This window comes from Hyposmocoma kahamanoa, unplaced genomic scaffold (genome assembly GCF_003589595.1).
Source record: "Hyposmocoma kahamanoa isolate Upper Pololo Valley unplaced genomic scaffold, ASM358959v1 202, whole genome shotgun sequence".
NCBI lineage: Eukaryota > Metazoa > Arthropoda > Insecta > Lepidoptera > Cosmopterigidae > Hyposmocoma > Hyposmocoma kahamanoa.
Genome location: NW_020653726.1, coordinates 4,852,939 through 4,872,373, shown reverse-complemented (window position 1 = coordinate 4,872,373; position 19,435 = coordinate 4,852,939). Strand labels below are relative to the sequence as shown.

Genomic DNA, 19,435 nt, shown 5'->3' with positions numbered 1-19,435 from the left:
AAAGGGTTAAATTATAGTATATAAACCCTACCATTGATCTACCAAACGCTACCCACTATTTTGTTCACTTTGTTGAAATATTTGTCACCATTTGGACAAATCTTGTTTTTACCCAAAGTTTAACAAAACATTCACTTTTTCAGATCTCTGCAGCCACTGGCGATCATGGCGTTTTTACGCTGAGTCGGTACGTAATCCGCAAGCATTCCCATCATCACCTGCGGAATCCTACCAGAAATTTAGAGAAAACCCCACCCCTGATGTCGGCATGGTATACATGGGAGCCGACTGTGATACTAAGTAAGTAACTTTTGCCCAGGGGGTATGTAATAATTAGCGATATAATAACGAATGATTTATTTTCACTTGGTACGATATTTAATACAATTTCAAAAGGAGTCAAAAGATAGACATAATTTAATTGTGTAAATATGGTATTTGTTACATTACGTGTAATGATTAGACGATATAATGAATTATTGATATATGTTTTACCAGTATAACGTATGAATAATAAAATAGGTACATTACTTAATTATTTCTTAATTTTATTTTAACCATGATACTTATATCTTATAAGAATATTTCACATGGCTTTATACCGTAAATAATTATATCCTTTGAGTGTTATTTTCATCAATAATTATGTTATTTGTTGTTATATCGAGTGAACTGTACCCATTTCCCATGTCTCTTAGGGCCAACGTAAATTGATTAAAAAATATTCAAAATGTAAGCAAAATAAAAATACTATCGCGTTTTGAATACTGTTGACAGACGAACGATACGTAGGTAGTAAGAAGGTTTAGTCTGTCTTCTCTGAAGATGTTGTAAAATGACATTTGTAGGGTTACCAATTATTGTAAAATTTCCAATAGTCATGTATTGTTGTCGACAGTTTTATGGAAAGATTGTGCAAGTCGTGAAAATTTTGCCAAAAATATCAGAATTGTGACTGTTACTACGATCTAATGATTACTAATTGTGTTATTGTATTCTTTATTCTTATTTTGACAGTTGATCTATTAGTATCGAAATAAATTTTTAGTCATACACATTTTAATAACGACTGGCGGATTTGATTATATATATTAAATTCAAAATATATATTAAATGAAAAACTTTAAAATATGTCTTATATTTATATTTTTATACTCATACTGCTAAATTTAGTGTAAGTATGTATGAATTTTCAAAAATTAGCAATTGAAATGAACTTATTTCCAGCAGTTTGACGAATAATAGGTCCATGATGATTCAAATGAAACAAGTTCGGCCATTTGTTCCATAAACGTAACTGACATTCAGTCGATAGTCGATATAATATTTATCGACTGCAATCACTAGCTGCTTGCTATTGGGCAACACTTTTGCGCAATTTACTGTCATTTTACTCCATCTTGAAAAAAGACACACTATAACTGCTTGTAAAGGTAAAGAGACCCGAACAGTTTTACGTTTTGGAGTGATATGGTGCTCTTTGCATCAAGTATTCGATGAGATATTTATTCATGCAAAAATATTAATGTCTATAACCTCCTAAGATCCAGCAAACTACAATACAAAAGGCGCTAAACACCCAATGTGAACTAAAATTTACTAAATATAATTACTATACAATGACATGCATCAGGCCCAAGCAAGTATTTATGCCCTCAGTTTTGTATGAAAATGTATTTTTATAGACACCCAATGATCATTTAAAATATACCGCATTAAAATTTACGTTTATACCTAGACGTGCGGTACATTGGATGTTTTCGTGATCATAGGAATAATATTTACTGGGTCTGAATCATTTCACACGTTAGGTACATTTTGATGTACACGGGGCCTTGGGATGATAAACACTCTTACATCTGTTATACTATACGACAGAAGATATTTCCCTATCATTCGTAGCATAACTAGGCGATTTCTTGTGAACTGATAAATACTATAATATACACTAAATATGTTTGTTTGTTTTTTCAGTGCACGAGGATCTTACTATTTGACAACGAACCCCCATCCACCCTTTGGTAAAGGCCTGGCAGGTTTATACCCCAAGAGTAGAAAAAATAAAGCGATCAAATCATAAAGAAATGAAGGAACAGATGCTATAGACATTTTATCTGTTGTAGGATTTAGTGTCAAATTGCTCACGTTGTTAGAAACGTAGTGATAGTCACATCAAGTAGTTTTTGGAAATTGTTACATTTTACTATTAAGTCTGTGTGAAAAGGGACTTGAGGTATAAAGTTTTGTTATCAGCACGTTTTAGCACCACGCATCCAAATAAAACATGTGCCTATATTTTAAGAAAATAGAATGCACTATCATAATTTGACGTTTTATCAATATACGTTCATGCCTCTGTAGATAGATCGATACACTTTATGTTTTTATATCAAATGTTAAAAGCAAAAATGGATCATAATTAGTACAATAGTATACCTGTTTTGAAAATGACTAATAAGTGGGATTTGACCTTAAGCAACGCCGGCTTTATCTTAGGTCTTAGGGGGCGCCGAGATCCGCTCGTAACGCCTACGAGGTGCCTACGTCACTCGCAGTGCACATACAGTAAACGGACTATTGCTTCCCAACATCATGTATAATTACACCATTTGCACCCGAATTTCCGATCACTTTGGAAATATAACTGTAAGTATTCCATTTTGGAGCCAGGGTATTGATTGCACCCATGCGCTATATAGGCTAACGCTGGCGCTGACCTTAAGGTGGAATCGCATTAAGGACCGTTTACACGGAACCAATCGACGAGCTATTCCATTAAGCCACGCCATTATTGGCGTCGTGTAAATAGAGGCAATCCATTATGGAGTGTCTCCAGACCAGGCAGCTACATAGCTAACGCCGGCGCTGACCTTAAACGGGCCATTCACTATCTGCATGGCGGTCCGCCGCGCAGACAGGGGACTGCTCAAACACTATCTTGCGTAAGGCCCACGTATGGAGTCTCGCAGTGCGCATTGCAGGACTACAGGATGGCTTGCACGCTGCGACTACATTCATAATCCTGCATTACTCAGCGGACGGCAAGGCGGACTGCAATGCAGAATAATAAATGCCCCCTTTTAAGATGGAATCGCATTAAGGACCGTTTACACGAGATCAATATACGAGCTAATTCAGTAAGCCAAGCCATTATTGGCGTCGTGTAAATAGAGACAATCTATTATGGAGTGCCTCAAGATCAAGGCCCTACATAGGCCGACGCTGCCTTTAAGGTGGAATCGCATTAAGGACCATTTACTCGGGGCCAATCGACGAGTCATTCCATTAAGCCAAGCCATTATTGGCATCGTGTAAATAGAAACAATCCATTATGGAGTGTCTCGATATTTTCGGACCAATACCTTCCCCCACTACACGTACATTGAATTGGCTCATGTTGGCCTTGTGTGAACGTGCATTCTGAGCCATTTGCCGTTTAGTAAAGAATCATAAAGAAACTTATTGTAATACTGCTGTAGTGTGGATGGACGTTGCGAATTTCGCACTTTTCACTAGACTAGCTTAATAACGGCTTGGCTTTGTGGAATGGCTCATCAATTAGCCCCGTGTAAACGGGCTATTAAACTAAACTGCTACACGATGGAATGATGTGCTGCGTTTAAGGCAAAAAGATTGTTTTTCACGAAGTTGCAAATAATGCATTATTAAAAAACACCTTTGCCGTGTACTACCTCGACGCGGCCTCTTATTTTAATCCCGCCTTAAACAAATAAAACGTCATTCATGCGAAGACACTGTAGATCTCTGTCATTTAAACTATTTCCTTGCGACCTTTTTTTTACGAAAAATCCAGTGTTTGAGATCTAGTAGCAGTCCGGAATGCGTTTGTAAAAAATCACAATTAGGTAGTAATCATGGGGCCAGACGTATTGATTCCCATATACTTAGTTTGTATAACTTAAATAATAGGTGTTGTTCTTGCAATTTGGGAGACGTGTGCCAATAAAATCGCCCACATATGTATGACAGCCACCATACACCACGCATGTCACACGCCGTGCAAAATGTCGACTCACGCGGAACTGCGGGTGGTGAATACACGGTCCTATTCGAGCCACCCAAGTTCTTACAAGAATCTCAGCTACCTCTTGGGTTTGCTGAAAAATCGGGGAGCGACCTTGGCGCTCTGATGTACTTTGCCCTGTAGTTGACCACGCCGGAGCATTGCAGTAGGATGTACGCGCCCATTTCCTCCTCCTCCTCCTCCATGCACTGGAGGGCTGTCCGTGAAACCTAGATTGAAAAAGTACTTATCATATGGACCATGACCCGTTAGGGCGGCTATTAGAATGCGTAGCTCTTTCCTTTTGAGTTTTATAAATTTACGAGACAGATACCGTACCTAACGAGGTTCAAATGTATACGCGTGAAACACTCTTCACTCCCTAGAATGACTACCTACCTGGTTATCGTCGGCTCACTGCGAACCGCACACGTTCCGCTCGCAGCACCCTCACGAACCTCGTACACACTATTATTTTTAGTAACATAATGCAACGGTTACGGCTACAGCTCGCTAGTACGTACCCGGCTTAAGTGCGGCGTTACATTGCGACACAGCGTTAGGGCGCGTTCCCATTATGTCGTGACGACAAATAGTCATGCAGTTTAAAGTGTCATGGCTTGTATATTTAAATGAAGTTGTTCACATATAGGTATATAGTACAATACTATTAACTGTCGTTTCCGACTTTTTTTTGTTACCACAAGAGCCTGTCGTGACAATGAGAAGTGCTAGAACGACAGTCGTCTGATCATAAAAAATACGTCAAGATAAAAATGCATAATTCGATTCCGCCTTCCCCTTTCCATTATCGGGAGACTAGACGTGGGCTGGGGTTCCATCCTTATGTTGTGGATATTCCACGGATTCGCACGAAGCATTTCACTTCCACATTTGTATAGCGAGCGGCTAGAGAGTGAAATTCCCTGCCTGCAGACTTGTTCCCCGAACGCTATAACTTGGACCTTTTGAAGGCGAGAGTGAATAGGCATTATTTAAGTATGCATGCTACATCCTCGACCTCATCGTCATTTTCCACTGAGTGAGATGGAGGTTAAATGTGCACTTATTTTTCATAAATAAAAAAACGACGACAGATAAACGCAGCTTCAAACGTTTCTGTCGTGCAAATGACAAGGCGGCTGCCGTGAACCGATAAATTGTCGTTACGATCTAGTGGAAACAGCTAGACATGACAATCGTTCAACGATAAAATAAACGTCCACGACACAAGCACAACATAATAATAAAGTCGTGATATGGGAACATGGTAGACGAGACAGTCGGCCAACGATAAATAAAACGTTATGACATAACGGGAACGCGCCCTTACTCGTGTTTGCGTTTGTGAATTCGTAGTGTTGGAATGACACAACGCACCGGCAGCGCCCGTGTTGCGTCGCGTTATAATGGTACTGAGTTGGCTGATCAAATGCGTCGACGTCTGTAATCACAATTAATTCGAATTTCTGAAGTTGCCGAAATGCGGCGCTTGGAGCGCGGCTTAATGTATGAGAGTGCACAGGATTTAAATGCAAGAAATTCTAAAATATTTCGAGTGATGCGCGGGCAGCACGCATACACGTGCGGGCGACTTTGGTAGGAAGCAACTAGTATTTACTTTAATTTGAGAGGTTAGTTCTACTAACGCGCGCAGTTGCCTTGAGCGTTTTGTATTTAAGTGTCCATTCAAATAGCTGATATGACAAATGTGTAATTATAACTATTTCGTATACGGCATTCATTATTTGTGAGTTAGGACTTTTGAAACACAAATGTATTTAATTATCATTAAGTTGAATCTTTTTCATTTAAACCTGAGATGCAGAGCCCGTGTATTTTTAAAACTGTATAATGTCACGAGAAACTAACAAATGATGCTCCGCGATATTGTTTTCTTTAGATAATGGAAAAAGTTTTCGAAAGGGAGGTACTGTCCATAAGTTAATGAGTTAAGTAATCTCTGAAACATAAAGGCCTCTTCACACTTGCGCGCGATTCACACGCGAAATCACGGCGCGTATCGCGGCACGAACTGCTACAGTTCACAGTACAGTTCGCGCGCATGAGTAAGATGGACGCCGAAATTGCTGTAGCTGCTGCGGGACTACTTTGCGCTTTGGTGATTTACAATTACATATGCTTTGCTAAAGAAAAAAGTTATTAAAAAGAAATGCTATAAAAATGTAAAAATATCAGTTCTAGTTCGCTTGTCCAATCCACGGCCATTTTAAGCACGTTCAAATCGTCAGCAATAAAAATGCTAACACAACCGTCCGCGGCACTTACAAGCAACTGAACCGCATCCCAATGTGGAGCCTTGTCGCGTTCACGCCAAGTTCGCACTTCGCATTCCCTTTGTCACTGGACAAACTACCAACAACTATCGGGAACGAGCCGCGAACGCGGCGCGAAGCCGCGATGAACATGCGAATGGGATCCACACTCATGCTTCGCGGATAGTATGCGACTTGCGCGAGTATGGAAAGGCCATAAGCTCAACTCACACTGGCGCAGAGTCGAAGCGTCGCGGCGCATTATGTTTTTCGACTATAGTATATTAATCTCTATTTTCACATTATTAAGGTACAAATTTGTGTTATGCAAATATGGACGGACGTCGACGATCGTCGCTACGTGTCTCTTGAGCGCAGTGAGGCGTCAGACGCCGACCACACTGTGATCCGGACGCACTAATTAATGCGAGTGCTCGTCGCGCGACAACGCGCGTCACCAAGCTGTCGCGTCCTGTTAAAAAACAGGACGTGACACAACGCTTCAACTATGCGCCAGTGTAAATTGAGCCATAAGCTAACCCTACGTTTGTGTGAAACGCGCTCGTAGGACTCTTCTCTTAGGCTGAGATTTATAAACCGAACTTTGACTTCGACGAAACAAAAATAGCGAGGAAATTTTTCATTTATTTACAACATTAACTTTACCCAGTTTTAAACGTTGAATTTACTCGCTAATACCTTGCTTAAATTTAGGCTAAATTCGTTTTGTAAAAGCTCTTTGCTTTCCTTTGCTCAGCTCGCCATTTCTGCTCACTCGAAGGCAAATTTCAGTTTATAAATCTCAGTCTTAGCTTTCACAACATGACATTTAAATGCACTGCTATTAGTAATTAAATTAGGCTTCGAGAAAATGCAAGAAAAAAGACGCCACTGTTGTGTTAAATAATTTTAAGTATAAAAAAAATATATTTCAAGATGGAAGATAAATAGGCACAGAAGTATTTTAATTGCATTTTTATGATGTTGTACTTAAAGGTAGTTACAATAGCATAATTTTAGACATATCGCACCCCTCATGGAAGAATGGAATAAGTGGAGACACGTTAAAAATGTTTTGTTGCTTCATTAGATACAGAAAGATATAACCCACATCCTCTCCAATTCTTGTAACTCAATCTACAATATCAGTCGATTTTTCTGTATCTACTTCAGTAATAAACGTTTTTGACGTAATTCCACTTATGCCATTTTTCCATGAGGGGTGCGATATTATGATATAAAGGTACAAGAATGAACTACTGCAAATATAATGAGACAAGCTTATGGAAGCGACCACGTGACAGTGACAAAATATATTCAAGTGTACCCGCTACCTTGCTCTTGTTCAATTTTTATATCCTTCGTATTTGCATTGACTAAATACTGTATCTTGTCAAACACAATAGCAAATACTATAGCTGCTACCCTATGCATAATTAAATAAATTATTTTGTCGCTTTTATCATATACAATTTTGTGTCAATTTACTGGACAATGTTAAGGCACGATTGTTTCAAGAGAGAGCGGTATAAACCTATAGTTCCATGTGACTACTTCGCTCACGTAGCAGTTAAGGTCATTCACGATATTGCAGTCAGTAACTTGTTACTAATAATGTTAGTAATAATGTTAAACAGAACATTGACACACAACCAACTAAAGACGAGGCAGTATGGTCTTTGGACAAAAAAGCAAAAATGAAACTACGAACAACTACAATAATTGTCTTTTTTTTATTTTATGCAAAAAATGCGACAGCTTATCCATTTTTGTACCTGTAAGCTTGCTAGACTTTAGAAAACAAAATGCCCCGCAAGCTTCTCTGTTTTGAAACATCTAATTAGTTAATTACCAGCCAGTATCTTTGTATTGATGTATAATTATAATTTGCTAGACACGTATAACTTGACAATCGCAATTATCTGTAAACATAATTAAACATAAGGTACCAATCGGGTTAATAGTAATTACTTGAAAATGAACTTTGCATGTACTTGACGCACAATTAGATGTAAAAGCTTGTAACAATGATTACATTATATACAATTTTTACTTTGAAATTTTACTCTTTCATTTTACCGTTACTAATTATACTACCGAGCTAAGCGCTACTATTAGTTCTGATCTTTAGTGTTTATTCGCAGCCACGTGTGCATTTTGTTAACTTTTTTTTGCTACGTAATTTGTTTTTTTTTGTATTTCTTTTCGCTCCATTTTTATTTCTCACTAATTGACGTTTGCGTTTTATATTTTTATTCTGTTCTTTTTTCGCATTATTTTGATTTGCCTTACTTGTTCTGCTGTTGACTTTTTCTTCATTTTTTATAACTTTCTCTGGTATTTTGTTCAATATTGCTTTTAATTCCTCTTCTTGTTTTTGCTCTTCTTCATCAAGCATAGAATGTTCTAGATAATCATTGTCATCGTCATCATAGTCATCGAGATCGTCCCGAAAAATAAAATTTAATGCACTTGTATTGTCGTGGTTTGTTTTATTATTTTGACTTGTAGAATTATTTTCTTTTATACCAAGAAAATGGAATACATTATTTTGAACGGTATCCAACACTCCGTATTTTTCGTCTATTTCTATTGCCATAAGAATTCCAGCGTATATCATCACACCGGTAAACAGAAACCTGTAAAAAAAATGTTATTCTGGGAAGTTCGTTTTACACCCTGTTATTAAGGAAGTATTGATTTCACACCTCAAAATTAGTGTTGTTTAAATGTTATCCTAGGATGCAATGATATTATACGTATTATTTATGCTCACTGCTAGGATAGGTGAAAATACAATAATTATACATGATATAGGTAAATGGATGAATAGTGTCGCTACAGAGAATTGAAAATATAGGCAGGGTTCCCTCTCTACATTGTAGTTTTTTTTGGTGCGGTATGGCTTATTTGTGCATCTCGACGTCGAAGTGACTATTTTTCATGAGTGTGTTTTTTTTGTTTAGTTTTCGATAAATATTTTTACTCACAGACCAGACATTTTTCTAAAAATAGATGCAGCCTCTTGATTGCAGACGATATAGTGAAAATAAAATATTGCCTCATTCTATTTATCCAACCAACGGCGAATTATGATTCATTGTTTTTATGCTAACAGTGGCTTTATTGCGTAACCTAATGATCCAAATAGGTCTTAAAAACATAACATGTCAATACATAACAATAACAAAAGATGTATTTTTATTTGTCTAACAAAAATATAAAGTATTTTGTAGCAGTAGAGGTCCATGTGAAAGACTTCATCTGGGGAAGTCCTGCTTTACCTATTTCTGCCAAGGTTAAGGGTACTGGTGAAATCACACGTAAGGCACATGGGACTTGTCAACTTATGTCCCAGAGTGACGAGCGCAATGTCAATGCCCCTCAGACTTTTTTATACAAAAATAAGTGCGTATTTGATCTTCATCTCACTTGATGGAAAGTGACGATGAGGTCGACGTTGTAATATGCACACCTCAATAAAACCTCTATCTCTTTCTCTCTTTCTCTCGCTATGAAAAGGTCAAAGTTACAGCTTTCGGGGAATAAGTCCGCAGGCAGGGAATTCCACTCCCTATCCGCTCGCCATCGCGTCGTGCGAATTCTATGAATATCCACAACATAGGAGTGGAACCCAAGCCTACCTTTACTGCCCCATAATGGAAAGAGGAAAGCGGAATTAAATCATACAATATATCTTGTAGATAAGCACCGATAAGCAGATAATTTTATGGCGTTGTTCAAGGTTCTGCAGCCTCGCCTCTACTAAAACCGCGTCTCCCGGAGTAAAGAAACGCCTCATCGTGGAGAGGATGCCAAGCTTCCTGGTAGCATTTTTAGCCATGGATTCTACGTGCATATCGCGTCGCTTACCACCTCAGAGCAAGACTTGGTATCATAAAAAAACCCTTTCAGAAGAATGCGTCTTTCGAACCTATACTAGAGTTAAAAATTTGATTTTTAACGTTTACAAAAGGCCTTGTTCAAAAGTGTTGAGCGCTCAAGATACCTTCAGTATTTTAGGGAATATAAATTTACCGATCTGTGTTACATTTCCCATAGATTGAGAAAACATATACAGGTTAGTAGCAGTAGAGCTCTTTGTGAAAGAGTTCGGCAAGGGAAGTACTGCCACATTACCTATTTCTGCCGCCAAGCAGTAATGTTAGCATATTACTGTGTTCCGGTTTTGAAGGGTAAGGATGCTGGTGAAATTACGAGTGACGGGCGCAGTGGCAGTGTCCCTCAAATCTTTGCGATTTACCTCAAAGCTCTGAGTGGCGCTGCAACTGCTATGGACAGACGTGTCGCTTAATACCAGGCTCACGACTTGTTCGTCCCGTCACTTGGTTTAATAAAAAAAAGATTCTAGTCATATCAGATCGGAGGAACTTTTCTTTGTGTTCGATCTTTGTATTAATAATTATAATTACAAAGTAAATAAATTAACATCATGGTAGTAAAAGATCGCAATATTCATTACAATCAATAAATATTACTGCGAACTATGTAGTTTTTTAATTTGTTAAAAGTCGACCTTAAAACTTGTGCATACGTACTATTTATTCATACAAAATTAATATTTTGCTAATGTGTGTTGGGGTAACCACTCGCTCTCTAAATTTGTGATGTGGATTCGGTCTTGTATACATATATTTCCTTACATAATTTAGTTCTTCCCATAGATTTTGGATACTAAATCTATGGTTCTTCCTCATATTATTATGGTGCGCTATTTGCCTCCGGCCAAGCCGCTACGATTATTCTGCAGTAGATATGAGCGCCGATAATAAACAACTGGCGGCCGGCGGCGTGTCAACGAAAAAGTGTCGACGGCGGCGTCGTTTCGGCAGCGCGAGCGCAACCATGAAACGAATTTGCATAACCGTGTTTGTTTCTACAAAAACCGTTATGCAAATACTTTTTGAAAGGAAAAAATAAAATAACGTTTTCTATAGTAATCAAAGTTTTACCAGTTCGTTCAGGCGCACATCGTTTTTTTTTACCCCTAAAATCGGATATGTCCCTGTTAACAAAAGAATCAGTGAAAACGTTTCATTCCGAATGCACGAGTAAAACTGCCTTGCGTCTCACTACAATAGTTTTGGAGAAAACTTCGACCAAAGTTTATGTCCCGTATTAGGCATTTTTGAAAATAAAATTCTGGTAACCAAATTGTTGCAGCTAAGTAATTAGTTAGATTGTTTTTTGAAAGGCCTTACTTGTAGGCAAATTACATACGTTTTTTGGCCACGCAGGCACATACAGGCTGCAAGTAAATCGCCATTTAGTCATTTTTTACTTAATTTTTTTCTGGTTTAATTATATGCTAGTTGGATTTGCAACTTACTTTATAACCTAGCTGCATATTAAGACTAACTCCACAAAAAAAATCAAGTACCAACTCCGCGTAACTTCCGAAATAATAATTTTATAAATTTTCGGGACATTGAACTTGGTTCTCTGATTCTTTTATTAACAGAGACATGTCTGATTTTAGGGGTTAAAAAAACACTGTGAGGTGCTCTGATCGTACGCACGCGCATCTTCCGTGTTGTGTATGCCTAGTGAAAATGGTAACGCCAGAAATCGGCGGCGGGGCGCCGACATCGCGCGACGCTCATATCTATTCTGCAGTAACAACCACGGTCGGTAACTGTTTAGAGGATGGAAAAAACAGTCTAAGGGTGTCTCTAATTCGCTACTATCTCGTTCGGCACTCCGTTACTTACTAAAAATATGTACTTAGTAAATAGTTTTAGTATATAACATTATTTTCCTTTTATAAAAGAATAAGTGCGGAATTTGAAGTTGAAATGATAACTTTGGCTTCTTTACCATGAGTTACATTGTATAGAATAAAATATAATGTTGTGGATATTTGATGAGAGTTTACTGGATACTGAATGAGGATTGACTGACTCTGGTTGACTGAGTGAGGTTTACATTTTGTATGAGCTACTTATACTAATTTGGTACGTGTGTTCTATGCTGATGCACAAGGCCTGATTGTAACTTTGCTTGTACCAAGACGTGCCTGAATGTCGGAAGAGGGTTAGACATTCTGGCACGTCTGTGGCTGGTACAGCTTCCATTAACATGAATTTGGCTCTCAACTTTAAAGTTATCTGAAATCTTGTAATAGTCTGAACTTTTGAGGAATCATGGTAAATGTAAACGAGCCGTAAAATTAAATGTCAAAACGTTAGTACAAGTCATTATTCTTTAAAAAAATAAAGCCCCGCACTAGGAAAACTAGTGCCACGGACACACACATAGACAACCACAAATTACACCCAAACTCACGAGAGAAATAAATGTAGGCCATATAAATATTTCTCTCAGCTCGGGAATCGAACCCGGGACCTTTGCGTGGCATACCAGCATGGTAACTGTTCGGCCACTGAGGCAGTTCAAATTATTCTTATTACACGTTTTATATCTCATTCGTCGGTCGTAATGAAAATCTAAGTACAAGTGTTAGCTTTGACGTGTTCAGAAAAACATGAGAATTATGTAATATTTAACATAACCTCGTAAACAAAATGGTGTTTCCCCAGTAAACAAACAAATGTAATTAGTATACGGAAATTGAAATACCCCTATACATATAATATGGAAATCTTGTGTCTGCGATTGACAGTTGCCAAGTTTCATTTTGCTGATCCAGGACTGTATGAGCATTGTCCTTCCGCATGTGTTTGAAGGAATGTGACAGAGGGTTTGGTGATTAATTATTGCCCGTGTGAAGAAACATTGTAGATGGCGAATTCATTCGAACGGCAGCTGAAATAAAAACTCGCTCAGATCTAACTGAAAATTGGTAGACGGATTCGCTGGGAGTCTCTAATGTTAAATTGGGGTCACAAATAGTTTTCGCCATTTCTCAATATGGGCTCTAGAGTGGTCAGTATTACAATAGCAGTTAATGTAATGCATTATTCTTACGCAATGTATATTTTATTGACGGACAACTATCAAAACTGCTGTTGATATACTGCTATTCTGCTGTTGCGATTACATCACGCGAGCTAGCAAGTACGCAATAACCGACAGCTATGAGTGAGAAATTACAATGAAACACATCTGAATAACCATATCGTAGTATTAGTTTACCTACTTATTAACATATTTTAAACAGCCAAAGTGTATTAAAGATTCGTCACTTTATTCTATGTATAGTACAAAAGTATTAAATACTTCAGAGTAGCTGATATCTTTAATTATAAACGAATTTTACATTGTTTTAGATAATTTAGGACACGGCAGTTATTTTTCTCACAAATTCACAGCCGCTATAAGAACCATAGATTTAGTATATAGGAACCGTAGAATATAGAAACCAATACTCTAAGATAGGTACCCAAAATCTATGATAAGAACGGTGGATAAGAACCTCTAAGAGTGGCAAACTAGGAGATGAATCCGGTTTTGCGCACTTTCCGATAACCATTCTTAACTTTTAAGTTTCAGTTTGTACAGGGTCAAGCTTGACACTTAAGATTTAAATCCGACTCTATGCCACTTATGATAAGGGTCCAAACTACAAAGTGTCAAGCTTGATGTGCTCTTGACTGTACACACTTTTTCCAGTACAAAGACTGACCTAAAATTCTAAAAAACAGTATAATATGTAATACTCACATCAAAAGTGTCTAGGGATCTAGTACGTTTAAGAGTATTGCTGCAATTAGGGTTAATTATATTAACTTTTTTGTATCGCTATTGGCACTTTTTAGTGAGTTTTAACATTTAAATAAGGAATATTGTTTAAAATTCGATAATAAGAAGAAAATCGATTGTCAATGTGGTTTTGTATAAAAATGAGTTATAGCGTTTTGACAAAATCATTTCAATATCTGCATCGGAACCGAAACAATTTACATTATTATGGAGAGACGACATCATTTAACCCGAGAAGTGATGATGCGAGCCGTCGGAATGTTGGAAGCTGGTTCCAGGCAACGTGCTGTGGCTTTCACTCTTAACACTACACAGAGCGTCATAAGTCGCCTCTGGACGCGCTATCGCATGACGGGCAGCGTGGCCGAGCGACATGGAGGACGATCTCGCATCACGACTCGCAGACAGGACCGGTATATCCAAAATACTGCTCGACGGAATCGTACCATGACCGCCATGATGTTGGTTACGAGGCTCCACAGCTCCTCAGGCTTGCTAATAAGCGATCAAACAATCCGAAATCGTTTACGTGAAGTGGGTCTGCGATCCCGAAGGCCGCTCAGAGTTCCACCTATTGCACCCTGCAATCGCAGGACCCGTTTACGATGGGCTCGCGAACACAGAAACTGGGAGGAAGAAGACTGGCGCTACGCGTGCTTTTCGGATGAATCCCGCTTCGGTATGAGACCGGATACAAGACGTACTCGAGTTTGGAGAACATCTGGACGTCATGAACGTTTGAGATATTGTCAGGAAGTTCATCCATATGGTGGGGGAACAATAATGATATGGGCCGGTATTTGGATCGGCGGAAGAACCGATCTCATTTGGATCAGGGGTAACCTCAATGCTCAAGTTTACGCAGAGAGGATTGTTTCAGATGTTATCATCCCTTTGCGAGGCCAGTTGGGTGATTCATTTCAATTAATACATGACAACGCACGTCCACACACGGCTAGAGTCGTAACACGCACTCTTGCCGAAGCTCGTATCAACGTTCTGCCGTGGCCTGCTCAATCGCCAGACCTCAATCCAATTGAGCACGCATGGGATATGCTTCAAAGAAGAGCTGTGCCGAGTATGCATACCGTACATACTCTACAACAATATTTTGACTTGTTACAAAACACATGGGCGGCCATTCCTCAAACTGATTTTGTTGAACTCATCTTAAGCATGCCAAATCGCTGTAATTGTGTGATTCGTGTTAATGGTGGAAATACAGATTATTAATTTTCTTATCTTTACAATAAAAATGAGCAAAATCATCATTTTCGCCATTTTTTTGCCATTTAATTGACGCCGTTAATTTGAGTTTTTTCCCACAATTTGCAAAAACATCAATTTTAGTTTATTTTAATTAAATATAGGGGTAAGCGGTTAAATAAAACATAAGCATTAAAGTAAGAAGTCGTCCTGGGAGACTGGATTTGGTGAATATTGCTTAAATAATTTTTATTTCAAAAATATTCACTTGATCCCTAGACACTTTTGATGTGTGTATTATATTATATATTATTCACCGTGTAAATAAAAGAACACAAAATACAACGAAAAAGGAACCATTTATTGAAATTTAAATAGTGTGCTCGTTAAGGCTGCCTTTCCATGAAAGCTGTGCGAGATAGCTAGGCGGTGAAAGGAAGTGCAGGGGCGCGGTGCGAGGAAGTGTTACGGACTCTTTTCAGCTATGCGCGGGCGGGATAGGGTGTGGTGGAGTGAGCGGTGGCGACGTGTCAGTGTCAGTTAGTGTCATACTTTCAGTAACTGTGTCATACTTTCAGTAACTCTAGTTTCCTACACCGTTTTGCACATATTCCTCGCTTGCATCCCTCGATCACATCTCTCGCTATTTTGTATGTACAAATACTTAGCTTCGCTAACCCTTTTCCACCGTAGGTGAGCAAGTAATCCTATTGGTGGATTTTTCCCTCGCACACAGCCTCGCTAAGTCGCACATCTCTGGAGAAAAAGGCAGCCTAAATGGGCACTCATCTTCAATTGTTCATTGGGTTGCACAAAATGAGAACTTCCCCATGCGACGAACCATTCCTCATCTGTACATTTGGCGCACCTTGGGCAACAATCCGCGAGTAACTTCCGGTTATTGGCTAATTTTTCACCACGTTCAATCATTATAGTGTTTGCCAATAAGATTGTTCGTTGCAAATATAATACGAATATCATTGAGCTTAAATACACCGCCATAATGCATTTGAAGCACGTAAAATAAGTCCCCAATAACTCCTTGTTGAATTTTTCGTCTTAATGCGATCTACATCCTCTCCAAAACCGTTAGCACAAGAGGGCGCGGCTTGCGCGAGAAGCAACACTAGCGAAAATAAGCATGTTTTGCGCTTCTAAGTAGCTTGCCGCGCAAGTCGCGCCCTGTCGTGCTTCCGCTGCAAGCGTGGAGTTAATATAGTCCTAAAGATTTATCATGCAGTTAATGCTGGTGGGTGGCTAGGATATGATTAAAATACTTATGTGTGTGGTATATTGCAGAACCTGTCAGCGTTCTTGCACTAATATTTAGGTTATGTCGCTTGCCTCAAACGCACTATTTTGTCACCAACAAAAGTAATTTTAGTTTGTTCGGTTCCGTCGCTTTTTTCCCTCAAAGATTTAACTGCTTCGGATAGAAGGACGACCTGGTTCTTTAGCAAATAACGCTTAGGTGGTTTCTTGGTTTTTTTACCCCTCCTGCTCCTGGTAGTTGTAGTTCTGGTTGTAGTCGTGGTTGTGGTTGTAGTTGTAGTTGTAGTTGTGTTTGTTGTTGCAGATGTGGTTGTCTTTGTGGTTGTTGTACTGTAATAAAAAAAAACCGACTCGAAATGACTTAACACTCGAAAATACAACCGGTGTATAAAACCTTACCAAATGTATCTTGATTTCGTTAGTAAAAGAATTATGAACATCGTTTCAGTCTTTTTTGAGCGAATTGACGTCCTCAGTGTCCCAACGGTTTTAACTGCTGACACTGTAGGGGAGGTCCTGATTCACGGTAGGACCAATTTGTAAATTAAATTTTCTAAATTGGTTCTGGCCTAGTTGTTCTGGGTTGTACCAAAGATTTCTTTAAAGTCTGTTGCTCTGGTACTCATAGTACAGGCAATCCTTAATTTGATGTGGTTATCTGGAACATATTATAATATCGCGAAAATAGGTTTATCTACTGAGGCATAAGATACCTTTACTTTCTTGATAAATATTTTAGAAGCAGTAGAGCTCCTTGTGAAAGAGTACGTCTAAGGAAGTACTGCCACCGTAGCTATTTCTGCCGCCAAGCAGTAATGTCAGCATTACTGTTTTCCGGTTTTGAAGGGTAAAGGCGCTGATGAAAATACAGGCACATAAGATTTATCAACTTATTTCTGAAGGTGACGTGCGCAGTGACAGTAATCCTCAGATCTTTGCGATTTAAAACTCTGATTGGCACTGCAACTGTTAAAGACAGGCGTGTAGCTTACTATCAGGCGCACGACTTGTTCGTCCCGTCACTTGATATTATAAAAAAAAGATATTGACAAAAACATTCTATCCCATGCGGCCTGGAGGCCAGAGGGGTTTGTAGCTAAAAATAAGCGCAACTACACAATACAAAAAATGTAGTACATACGATGCCGTTGTTCGAATGGGGTCAGGTCGACCAGACATGGTTTGAAAGTAAGCGTTGAACGCAAGAAATGTCATAACCGCTAATCTGATAAAAAGAAAAAAAGATTAAAGCAATGGCGTGTTTACATAGATTCGACTGCCGCCTTGCCAAAGGACGCGCAGCCGGTCAACTCTCTGCTTACACCGAGTCTACTGCCGCCTCTTCGGCAAGCGAATTCAGCCGATGAAGACGGCGCAGTTAATGCGCTGTTTACACCAGTCGACTGCCGCCTCTTGCATTTATACGTCCCACTCCGTCAGGCGAGGGTTTACGTCATAGTCCGCCACGCTAGTCCATTGCTTGTTAAGTTCCCACCTTCACACGTTTTTCGAGGGATACGAACCTTCTTCGACGTCCTGATTTCATCACGATATTTTCCTTCACCGAAAATCTTATGGTAAATTTAAAATTAAATCATCTTCATCATCATCATCATCATATCAGCTAGAAGACCACTGCTGAACACAGGCTTCCCCCAAATATTTCCAGACTACCCGATCGGACGCGACGTTCATCCATCGGTCACCCACCGCCCTTACCAGGTCATCGGTCCATCTAGTAAGGGGCCGACCCACTGAACGCCTTCCGGTATCTATTCGAGAACTTTTCTGCCCCAACGGCCGTCAGTTGGACGAGCTATGCACGCTGCCCACTGCCACTTCAACTTGCTAATACTTTGCGCTATGACTTTCATCTACGGATCTCCTCATTTCTGATTCGATAACGTAGAGAAATACATTGCTTGCTCCGTGGATCGTTGAGTGACATTGAGCTTTTTATAAGTGTGTGATATAGATTTAAGGGCGCCCGCTGCGTGACACGGTACCTATAAGCGGGTCGTCTCGCTATAGACTGGTCGGTTCAACAAATCGAGATCAAGATGACCTAAGCCTAATCTCAAACCTACAAAAATACCGTTCTAAAATAATCTATGATTGGAAGAAAGAGCACTGATATAAAATTAAACTGCAGAATTTCAGTAATTGTGACCTTAGATGGTGACGATTATTTAATCCTACATGACTAAAGCCAACCTTAATATTAATACTTACATTGCCGTTGCCATATTTCGTTATGCCTCGATTTGATACACAAAACATGGAATTGTGAAAAAATGCCCATACTCTCTTCGCTTTATTAAATAAATACCCATCAATACATTTATAAAGATTTTTTAAATTACACCTTCTCTTTGCTTATTGCGGTGCCTTTTCTTAAATTTTATCAGTATCAGTTTTGTAAAAATAACATAGAAAATATGGCGGTCATTGCCAATGTCAGTTTGGCAATCCAAATCTTAGACTATTCTTTTTTTTCCATCCTCTAAGATCCAAATATAACTTTTTTAAGGTCTATCCACATATATCCGGGCCATGTCCGGGTCGTGGCCGGGACGTGGACAGGCCGTGCTCCGTCAGGGGCTCAAAAAAATATCGTTATGTATATTTTGCCCCGTGCACTTAGGTATCTAAATCAGTTGCTTAACTTCGACTCCTCATTGGACCACTTTGCATGCTCAGAAACAAAATTCATATTTTCCGCAGGACACTATCTGGAGTGCTTGACTGTAGACAGTAGTATTAAGTGTTAGTTTAAAATGTAATAACAAATGGTTTTTATCTTTTTTTTTTCGTTAATGTTAATCTGTAATAATTTATTGTTTATGGTATTGTATTTATAATTTTATCAATTTTCATACTTTATTCACGTTTGTAATTGACTTAAGATTGATTGTACATTTAGCTTTAAGTCTTACTATTACGTTTGGGTTGACTGTAAGCAATATGTAATAAA

At 38.8% G+C, this 19,435-nt stretch overlaps 1 protein-coding gene and 1 long non-coding RNA gene across 3 annotated transcripts in view; one reads left to right on the top strand and one right to left on the bottom strand.

The window, feature by feature from the left end:
- The window catches only part of LOC113226801 (pancreatic lipase-related protein 2-like), a 44,129-nt gene extending 39,248 nt beyond the window's left edge, over positions 1–4,881 (top strand). For both annotated transcript variants that reach the window (XM_026459557.1, XM_026459556.1), the window contains exons 7-8: positions 144–300; positions 1,975–4,881. In XM_026459557.1, coding sequence (XP_026315342.1) covers positions 144–300; positions 1,975–2,080 — 263 coding nt within the window. In that variant the 3' untranslated portion in view covers positions 2,081–4,881. The remainder of the gene's footprint in view (positions 1–143; positions 301–1,974) is intronic.
- A 10,739-nt stretch (positions 4,882–15,620) lies between these two features.
- LOC113227052 lies at positions 15,621–18,843 on the bottom strand. The gene is made up of 4 exons (XR_003310169.1): positions 18,694–18,843; positions 17,603–17,686; positions 16,861–17,119; positions 15,621–16,791 (listed from the first exon to the last, which is right to left on the bottom strand). It is a non-coding gene; the product is annotated as an uncharacterized LOC113227052 (long non-coding RNA).
- Positions 18,844–19,435: the final 592 nt, after the last annotated feature.